Here is an 11,288-nt window from a genome sequence, read left to right on the forward strand (position 1 = left end):
GCGAACAAAAGGTCTGACAGAACCACTGACAGGAACTTTGCTCCATCGGGCAGGTCGTGCGGGCTTTTGTTAATCGAACAAGGCCTGCGAGAGTTCGCACTGCATGTGAATGACAGTGCTACCCGGAAAAGGTGACGTGCCTTTCTGATTGTGGCCATCCTTTAGAAGGGTGCTGCTGACAAGCTACCTAATACAGTGCACAACTTGCGTGTACTGATGAAATTCCCCGCTATTACACAACACATGTACACGTTAAAGGGAAATAAATCATGCCCCGACGATAGCTACGTTTAATGTAAACAAGAAGCATGGCATTTGTGATGTAACTTCAATTTAATCTTTCATTACATACATGTGGTGCCCTTTCTATATATTTTTCCAACACGTTACCGTAGTAAGAAGAATGTATATTGTGTATCTAATTTTGGCACTCGGTATAACGGAGTTTTTACCGAGGAAAAGGCTTTCCCCGAAAGTCTTGTCACATTATCGTCCAAATCACAAAACTCTCACTTCTTAATCACCTGCCAATTTCCTTAGCTGATACCAAACCTCAAATAACCCCAACCCTGATTTTACAACTACCCGCAACTACAAAACAATGCCTTTAAATATACTATACCGAGCTTTGATCGAGTCTACCATTGCCCCCAATCCGCCTGTCCCGAAATTTCCGAGTAGGAATAAGTCCAGTCGACGGTAAGGCAAGCTGGAACTGGCAGTAATGGCTGACGGCGACAGAGCAAGCACGAACGTGATAAAACAGACGCAGCAATAACTATCATAAAACAAGACGCCTCTCTCTCTCTCATGCGCAGTTAAACAGACAAAGAAATCACCCGACATTCGGACAACGTAGCGCGTGAGCGGCTGCCTAAATCGCCCTGTAAGTCCTTCACAGGCACGCCGTAATAGACCCTACAACAAACACAAATAAACAAGCCTAACCGCTAAATGCCCTTTCGTTAACACCTGCTGCACATCGGGCATTAGTTCCCACACTGTTCCGGCGGAAGTTCGCTGCTTTTGCTTGTAGTTTTCTTGCAGAAAAACCAGTTACTGTAACTTGGTCGACAGATGATATCAGGGCTTGCCCGCTGCGTGGCAAGAAGGGAAGCGATTGCGCTGGCGCGAAGAGAAAGAGCGGGCGCTTTTAACAACACCGAAAAATAATCGAGCGTTACGACGAGACAGAAAATGAGTAGTAAGTATGTAGTAGTGGCCCGACGTATCGCGCACTTAGCGCGCGTGTAAAAGGGGAACAAACCAAGACGCGAGTGTGCGGGCCCGACGCGCGCGCCTGTTTTTGTGTGTGTTTGGCAATGCGAGCGCCCGTGACTATTTAGGAATAACAGAAACAAAGGGAGCGCCCTCTCGCCCATTTTGCCGTGCCAAGTCGGTGCATAGAGAAGGGAGGAAAGGCAGCATTGCCAACGTGATCAATTAAAGAGGCAGAAGGGATAGACCGGGCCCGGCTGTGGCTTCGTCAAGATACGCATATTACAACAGGAACAAATCCGGTCCCGGCCTCAGACGGCAGGTCTTGTGGTGTGTTCGCTTGAGCCCACCGTGCGTGGTGTGACAGGTTTGTCGCTCACGCGCATTGTAGTTGCGCCGTTTTGGGGGCATTAAGATCGATAGCTTTCGTTCCAGGGTATTCAGCTATTAAAGGTAGCCGGCCCGCGCAGTTAGTACCGCAGCTTGTAGCTTTTCCCCGGTCACCTTTACATTAAAGGGCGTTGGTGGCTTACATTTGTACGTCGGGATTTTAAGCCCCGGTTTCGAAGTCGCCCTGTTAGTTGAATTGACCCGAGACAGATGGCACAGTGAGAGCTAGACGTTCGCATTGTGGAGTAGAGGTGCAATGTGTTTCTTTCCCCCCTTGTCCCGGCGGCAGGCAATAATGCCGTCGAATGACAGGGCTCTTGCCTTCGCCCACCGCGAATGTGCTCAGTCGCCGCGCTCGTGATCACGGCGGCGCTGCTGGTGTGATGAAAGCCAACCGAAAAGTCGACCTCGTGAATCTCGAAGCAAGTGATGTCACAAAAACCGGCCGTCGTGAGGGATTGGCCATTACGCCGCGCCACTGGCGTGCGCTCTGTCCCACAGTCTGGGGAATATAATCGACAGGTTGCTGCTTTCAAACAAGCCACAACATGGACGCCGTTCTATACAAGAAGGGCGCAGCTGCATTGGGGGACGTTGTAGAAATGGGAATAGCAGCGATGAAGAGAATATAATCAGTTGTTTAAAGTGGCCTTCATACCTGTATGGGACATAGTCCCGGACTTGGTCAACCCTGTATAGGGAGATATTGTTCCTGTTTTGATTCGGGCTTTGTTTCGCAAAAAATTGAGTACTTGAGTGATGGTTGTTTTGGTTAGTTTAGAACCATAGAACCATAAACAGATTGCGAAAATAATGGGTCTATAGCGAACGAAGTATCTCGTAACTATGACAAATGGCAAAAGAAACATTGAGGAATATTGAAGTTTTTGTAATGGTACGCTATGCAATTTTAACACAAATATTACGCAAATGGCCCATCTCTTGTGCGTAAAAGCCGGTTGTACGTTGTATGCGGATAACACCACCATAGCTGTTGTGACTTAAATTACCGACTCTTCCCGACCTCAGAATAGAGAAATGACAGTTTTTGCATTTTCTTATCTTTAACGTTAAAAATCGTACCTTATGCAATTGTTCAGATCTTGTGACTTTTGCAGATACGATAATGTCTGAGTGATTACGTGAATTCTACAATCATTCTACGCGAATGTATAGTGAGTCGCTTTTTAAGGCTCCAGTTCAATCAAATGCCCATGTCTTCGCCGAATGGTTTCAACTAATGTGCATACCTACGTTTTTGTTAATGTAATTCACGTATTTTAATCCAGCACTGAGACTTAACTGGGCATTGAATTTATTAAAATTTTGTTAAATCCTGTGAAATATTACTTTATGTATACCTTCAGTGTGCCTTTCGTTTTATATGTATGGTGGTATTTGTCATGTCTCATCAACGTCATGTTTTGTTTGTGTCGAGTAAACGTTTCGTGAAAAGCAAAATATAACAAATACCAACTTACCTGACATCTTTGTCTTGACAATAGCAAATGTTAGACAAAGTTGATTTACTGTTTAGAAGCTTAGGAACACGTTAGTGCTTACAGCGTATGGTTGCCGCCGAAATTTTCGCAAACCATCAATAACACAATCCCTAAACATTACCCGCATACCAAGACGTCGTGGGCTACATGCGTTTTGTATTAAATAGGAAGTGTCTACAAGGAATGTTCTGTTTCAAGGATTCCTGTTTTATTTTCATGTTCCTGTAGTTACAATAATGGAACAAGCGTGTTTGACATTTTCGCTTTTTCACGTTATTTGTGTTTATTGAAGGCATGGAGTCCAGTTAGAATTTTTGCGCTTTATCTCCACCCACAGTTTGCATTGCTTAGAATTTTAATGCAACCGGTGGCGCTGTTGAGTAAGATTGCGAGACTTCGTGCAAGGTGTTGCTGTTACGCAACATTTGCATTGGATCATGCAGTTATACAGCTGACTTACGTACGTACGTTTGGAAACTTTGTAGCAGTTAATAATTACCGTTGACAGGTTATGCGTTTGGCTCTGTCTGGGAATGACAGCCTTAACTTGTTGCCAGTGCGTTACGTAATCCTTCAGATTCTTGCATGACCTACACGTGCGAGCGACCGCGTTTACAAGGTTACGTTACATGTGTGATATTCATTCATATTATAAAACTTGTATATGCTTGGGAAAGATGATGAATTGACGATGGCGGTAGATGAAAAGCTGAAACAGAGCGACTGTCAGTAAACCTTACAATCTTATTTCTTAAGTATAGATTTGGACTTGGTTCAACAGAGCAATATATCAAGGATTTGTGCTGTGCTTCTTTTCTAGAATTGCAAATATATTGAGATCTGCTAGGATTTAGTAACAGTAATAACGTTTAGTATTACCAGTAATGATTATATTTGTGCAGGTACAAGAAAGCTAAACCCAAATGAAATAAGAAAATACAAAAAGGGCACTTGCTTTTTTTAATTTCATGGATCGTAATCATTACACTGAAGGAAATGAAATGGTTTAAGTTAATAGCAACAGGTTTTGGGGCACTTACAATTGGACCGACTTCAATTCTAGCATTGGACAAATACAACTATGTGGACCTCACAGACTATCCCATTGGAAGAGCAGCCAGGACTGGATTGACAGTTGCATCAATTATTGTGGATTACAAGTATTCCCTGTATGGCATCAACAAGGACTTACCTGAGTATGATTCAGAGAAAAGCAAGGTAAACTGAAAAAAACATCAAATTTTTCAAACATTTTGGGTCTAAATGAGAAAGTTATCTGTGGTATATCTGACAGATTATTTTTCAATGTGGAAAGAATATTTCCAAAATAACCATTATTCTACCAATAATTAAGTAGAGTTGTATAGCTGTACACTTTCGTCTCACATAGGCCCATATTACTGTTTGAAAAATTGTGCAATTTATAAAGACGAAAAAATAAACAAATGTGTATAACAGCCAAGTTTATTTTTTCCCCGTCATATCAAAATGAGATGTGACTAATCGAAGTTAATGTTAGACTCGCAATACATTGTTTTATTAAACATTTGCTTAACTATATGCATTTTCAGGCCCACTCAAGGTCAGCCAATAAGATGTTTGACCTCTGTTGGAGGAATAGAGGGACGTACATTAAAGTTGGACAGCATTTGGGAGCAATGGACTATTTGTTGCCACCGGAATATACAAGTGTTTTTAAAGTTTTGCACAGCAAAGCACCTCAAAGTACCATAGAAGAAATTGAGCAAGTGTGTGTCGCTTTTAATTTTATTATTTGCAGCAGGTTAAAAACATTCAGTTGCTGTCTCTTCCAAAATAATGTTGCTATTTTTTTATTTTTTTTTAGCCAAAAACATTTGATAAGCATGTCATTGCAATCCGCATTGTGTACCAGCTTTTATATTGCTGATATCATGACTAAGTCAATGAGAATTGTTGCAAACAATGAGATTTTATCAACTTTTGTTGTTTGTTAGGTAATAAAGGAAGACTTACAAGTGAATAGCCTCTCTGAAGTTTTTGAAGACTTTAGCCCAGAGCCTTTAGGCACTGCGTCATTGGCCCAAGTTCACAAAGCCAAACTAACATCTGACGGATCATGTGTAGCCGTCAAAGTCCAACACCCTCGAGTGCGTGACTTATCAGACAAAGACATGAACATGATGGATAATGCACTTGAGTATGTATGCATTAGTTCAGTGTATATATCCTTTTATTGTGGATATTGCAGAAGATAATCATTAATTCATTTAAATTGAATACACGATTACAATTTGTTCTTGCTGCATTTTATTTGTATGTCATGTAAAAACTACATGTGGTTTTGGATTTAAAGTTATGTTGCTTTAATGCCCAACCAATGCCTGTGCTTTTAATGATACAGTACCAAAATGGTTTCTTTTTAAATATTTGAATGTATTATGTTTCTCTTGTTTTTAGATGGGTGCAATATTTTTTCCCCGAGTTTGATTTAATGTGGTTGGGTAAAGAAACTCGAAACAATTTGCCCCTTGAACTCGACTTCAGAGTGGAAGCTCGAAACTGCAAGGAAGCCAAAGATAATCTAAAGTGTTTTGATTGGGTAAAGGTGGGCGAAAGACTTCTGATATTTTTTGTGTAATGCTTTGTGTAAAATGCAGGTTGTGTAATTTTTTTTTTACTTTAATTTAATTATCAGAATTGACCCTTTTTATAGTATACATATGCACTGCTCCTAAATACTGTTTATATATGTGCAAAAGAGCCATAATAATTATTAGGATCTGCAGACAGGTGTACACAATCACAGACAACAGTTGCACAGATGACTCAAGAGTGTGTACACCTGTCTGCGGCTCTCCAATATGTACTGTTTCCTGTATGTACCTTTTGTAATATATGCTGTACTGTACAACTATGGCATTCCTTAACAAATCACACATGGGATATAATGTAGTTTCCTTTGTGTCTGTGCAGTTTTTCTATTCCCTTGTTTTCATCAAGTACTGTTAACTGAGGAGTGATCATGCCTAAAAACTCAATAAATTGTTTCCAGGTACCTGCAGTCTTCAACAACTTATCTACCTCACGCATATTGGTCATGGAGTTTATGGAAGGGGGTCAAGTGAATGACATGACTTTCTTTGAGGAACAAAAGATCGATTTCAATAATGTTTCAAGGTGGAATTTCATTTTTTATTTGCCCAATTGGAAAGTTTTTTTTTGTAGCACAAAACTAGTCTGTAGTGACTTATCTCAACATAACTTTCTTGGAGAGATACAACCTTAATTTAAGCCAAATTTTGCGGTTTGTGCAGCACAGCATTCAGCTCTAATTCGTCGGAAAGTACAGATGTAAAAATGACACGTAAACTCAGTGTTTCTCAAACTTTTTTTCTGTACCGCCCCCCAAACACCTGAGTCATTTAACAATGCCTAACAGAACAGACAAAAAACACAACGAATTTATTTGTTGCTTGTTAATTAATGCGATGGGTGAGGTTAGTGCAATGACACCAATTTCTCAATATTAGGTTACATGTCGGACAAAAACAATCGTAAGTCTCCTCAATTGTCGATATCAAGACGATTTCTTTTTCCGTCTAAAAGAGTGGTGAATGCGCTGAACGCACGTTCCACCAAGTAAGAGCTAAGAAAATTACGGAAAGGTGCTCGCGTTCCACCTGGAATGAGGTCGCATACCACTTGTGGTAAACGTACCACCGGTTGGGAAACACAGACTTACGCTATAAGAAAAGAATTGCCATGTCACCAAGCGCCCCCCAATCGCCCATTCAGTCTCCCGCTCCCCCCCCGTACGATTGCAAACGCCCCAGGGGGGCGCTGGGGCTTTGGGAACCACTGCGTTAACTAAAAGTGCCGATTTCATGCATGATTTTTCCATCGTTTTCTTTTGCCTGCTCGTCAACTAATATTTAAAAGCCTTCACACTGATTATAGTTAAGTAACCAGTACTGTGTTTCTCTTTAGCATGCTGGGAAAGTTGTACAGCGAGATGATATTCGTGCAAGGGTTTGTCCACTGCGATCCTCACCCGGGAAACATTTTGATACGACGACGGAAGTCGAATTCCGGGTGGTTCTTTTCAAAATCACGTGACCTAGAACTCGTGCTTCTTGACCACGGCCTTTATCGCAGGTTGTCGGAAAACTTCAGGTCTGTGATTGAAGACGTTTATAAAAGGCTTTGAATATGCGCCAACACTTCACGTATTGATTGCAAGAAAAAGGGTTGTCTCAGGAATAATGCACTGGACACAAAAATTATAATTTTAATTCTTCTCCATACTGTTAAAACAGCACTGTTTTATTCTATTACAATTACAGAAATTTTAGGTATAAATATTTTCAATTTTAGATACTATGTAAACTATTCGGTTAATTCTAAAAATCTTAAAATCTAAATAAGCTATTTTTCGTATCTTTACCATACTGGTACAATATAACTTATTTAGTACGATACTACCTTTTAAACAAATAGCCCTAATACGACTTCGATTACTGGCATTACATTGTTCGACCGATCTCACAGATACCACTATGCAAGCTTGTGGCAAGCCATCATCAACACAGACCTCAAGGAAATTGAGCGCCACGCGAGGGCAGTAGGGAGCGGTGACATGTACCCTCTCCTTACCACAATCGTTACCGGAAGGGCATGGAAGGTTGTCGGAAAGGATGGGATCAAAAAGTAATAAGAAACGATTAATGTTGTCAATCAACTGCACATTACAACTTCTCGTGTAAGATTACGTGGGAAAACTTAGCGGGGATTACCCCTAGGGTAGTTTTTCTGATCGGAGGTGAACTAATGAATTTGTTCGTTTTACGCGTTTCCGGAGGCAAAAATTATCATGATTTATAGAGGGGAGATTTTCATCCCCCAAAAAGGCATATTTTTAAGTGCATTGAACTCAACAACCTCTACCTAACAAAGATTTGCTATTTTGAAATGCTTACGAAATGAAGTGTGACTTTTTGTATCTTCTCGTCACGGACCCCATTTTGTGGTAATTACTCAGTTAACGGACCAAGCGGTCAATATTTTGCACAGCGTTGCTCTATCCAAAGAAGAAGACAACAAAATTCGTGACGATGCCGGAGTTTTTCTTCCACACATTTCCCAAGTTCTCAACCGAATTCCCAGTGAAATGTTGCTTGTTCTAAAAGCCAACGACCACCTGCGCGGCCTCGAGGTAAAGTGACCAACCCTCTGCTCCGGTTTTCTGGACATTAGAAAAGTTTATCATTTAATTCAGTAATTAAGTGTTAAATTTTGAAAATGAAAGCCAAAGCCAAAATGCTGTTAATCATTAGTAAACGTTTCGAACACTAACTGCGTTCATCATCAGTACTACAATGAGTGCATGCAAGAAAAGCGTCAGGGGATGATTAACAGCATTTTAGCTTTGGCTTTCATTTTCAAAGTTATAAACTCCAAATATTTTGCACCCAAGTGTTAAATTACTGGACAAGTTCTTGCCACAATCGTAAATACACGTATATTTCTTTGAAACTGTACGTGAACAAAGAAATTAGTTCGTTAATTCAGGAACTTTTGTGTTCTTAAGAATATTCAGAACATTTATAGAACGATACAAGTTTCAATAATTAGCAAAAACAGTCACTAAAAATATGAAAATGATTAACTGAAAACAAACGGTAAAAATAATTATTACCATTGCTAATACTGCAAAGTCAGCGGCTTCAGAACACAATTTGACCGCATGATCACAATCCCCATTCCCTTCTATTGCAGCACATGTACGGAGTACGTGGCCACCTTTCCGGGTTTCTGGATATGTCGAGATGTTGTCTGCGAGCTCTGCGGGAACTTGAAGTGAAGCGGACCCGTCGAAACGAGAGAGGTCTCCCGATGCACTGGACAATCGTAAAACACTCGGTGGCAATGTACCTCGGTCTTTTTAAGCTGTTAGCTTACGGGTGGTACCTTTGGGTAAGTCGAAATTAGGGCTTATTTCACAAGATTGTATAGGGTTAGGTCGGAAATCATAATTTGTCGCCGTGGTGATTTTGTATTGTCCATTGACGATCTTAGCGCGTATATGTACAATTCAATTCATTTTATTTTCGTGAACGTCTGCGAAAAATCAGTGCGACTTGCGGTGGACAAATTGAACGTAGACGGTGATGTACAATTGTATGAGTTTTACTCTGTCGAAAAAGAGATTGTCTTGTGGTTCGTTCCTCTCTCTATCCATAATATTCATAATTCATTGAACCAACGCATACCATATATGGTAAGTATTCCTAAGGGTTATGGCCAGCAATTCAAACACGCGACCACAAGAAACGCAAAAAAAATAAGAAAAGGAAACACGCTGACACCGCTTACTGTATCACCCGACAGCGCAATGCGAAATGTCGTGACGTTGACCACAAGACTCAAAACAAGTTCTTTTATTACAATAAAAAATTATACAACATTGTTTTTTCATCGCAGTTAGACGAAAGGGCTGTATAGATTTACATTACCTGACAACCACAATGCGTTGACGAAACATGTTGGTCGGAGACTTTCTTTGTATTTTAAGCTTGATTCATGGTGTTGTTTGTGCTTTAGTCATTGCATATTACTCCCCCTTGACAAAACCACTTCCCAGCGGTAATATATGCCTTAAACATTTTTTTCACTAAACTCAGAATAGCTGAGGGCTGTTGTACAATCCATAAAACGCTTTATAGGAACAAGAAAAATTGAAAACAAAACGAACCAGTCGATTCCTCTGAAAAGCTACGTAAAAATGTAACTTTGGCAAAAACACCATTAAATGCTAATAATCTTGTTTCCCACGTAAAAAATCCAAGGAGCAATACGGTCCCGGCAACCTTACCCCTTTAATCCACCACGTCTACAGAGGGCAAGTACCCCTCGTATCAAATAGCCCATACATAACATTTTCAAAATCTCAGCCGACCGTAAAAGCTGATACCTTATCTGTATTGACACGGCCTATATGCGTAGTGTTGGTACTTGGCTGCGCTGTTGCTAAATTCAGCGAAATGTTACGTTTAGAATTGTCTTGCGGTCGGATCTAGATTTTGGGTTGCGATTATCATACAAATCTTAATACACAAAGGTCGTTTTTGGAGTTAATAATAGACAATTTCAAAGGTAAAGTGGCAATGTTGCTGTCATAGAAGCAGTTTGGGCCAAAAAAAACACTCCGAAGCACTGTTTTTTTTTAACATATAAATTTGACTTTATACCCCCATTGCGGAGATGTAATCTAATCAGTTTAGATGGAATTCACAAAAGCCTTAAAATGTTTCGCACTATTTATTTGAAATAAAAATGATTATACAAATTTTATTGGGCCAATTCTTAGTTTAATTTGGGAAATATTTTTGAATGTGCGCAGTTACTTGACGTGACGAAAACGAAGCAAAAGTCAAAGCCAGCCGAATGCCACCAGGCAGCAACCGACTCCCCCAAAGCTTCTGAAATGGAGGGAAACGTATTCGTGTTACGTGCTTCAACCTAATTCTTTTCGTTCGCTTTTTAGTTTGTTTTGAAACACTAAGAAACGCACTATAGAAACTTACCTTGTTATAGCCATTTGATTTGTTTGCCAATTGTTTGCGCCATATTTTTTGGGATTTTAAAACTAACTGCTGTACGACATGGACGTCTTGAAAGCGATGTAATTTTGCATTTCGTACCGTGGTTGATACAAGTTGAAAAAAAGAAGTCTATTTACTGTACCTAATAGTTATTGTTTCTCAAAATATTATCACAGCCAATAGTTTGGGCTTTGGAGGACCATGAATATTGTGGAATATTAAAGGATTTATTTCCACCAGAAGCAGAGGACGTATCTTCAATTTGCTCAAAGACGTTTTTATGTCAAAATGAGGACTTTAAAAATAGTTAAGTTTTATGTATATTTGTACGTGTTTGGCAACGGACCGAACTCGGGCCACATTGCCCAGTTCAAGGCGCCAGTATCCCTTGTCCTGTGAAAAATGCGGTATAGCAATAGGTTTCGTGCAGTAGAAACACGATTTGCAACTGTAAACGTCACATGCACTCAGACGGTTCGAAGTATTTTATCTTAATATCAGGTAACGCGCTACCAGCCAGTATAAATTATTTTAACAAACAACCTCATTTTGAATACAGCATCCCCGAATTGGACTTTCGTACCGTCGGACATTC

General features: G+C 40.1%; 1 protein-coding gene across 1 annotated transcript; it reads left to right on the forward strand.

Annotated features, from left to right (window-relative positions):
• Nucleotides 1-4,016: 4,016 nt before the first annotated feature.
• LOC145908260 (aarF domain-containing protein kinase 1-like) lies at nt 4,017-10,834 on the forward strand. The gene is made up of 10 exons (XM_082995501.1): nt 4,017-4,328; nt 4,682-4,858; nt 5,087-5,289; nt 5,550-5,697; nt 6,145-6,269; nt 7,080-7,265; nt 7,641-7,799; nt 8,163-8,304; nt 8,868-9,065; nt 10,492-10,834. The coding sequence occupies exons 1-10, from the start codon at nt 4,107-4,109 to the stop codon at nt 10,612-10,614; spliced, it is 1,683 nt and encodes a 560-aa protein (XP_082851627.1). The 5' UTR covers nt 4,017-4,106; the 3' UTR covers nt 10,615-10,834.
• The last annotated feature ends 454 nt before the right edge of the window (nt 10,835-11,288 follow it).

This window comes from Ascidia mentula, chromosome 7 (genome assembly GCF_947561715.1).
Source record: "Ascidia mentula chromosome 7, kaAscMent1.1, whole genome shotgun sequence".
NCBI classification, from domain to species: domain Eukaryota; kingdom Metazoa; phylum Chordata; class Ascidiacea; order Phlebobranchia; family Ascidiidae; genus Ascidia; species Ascidia mentula.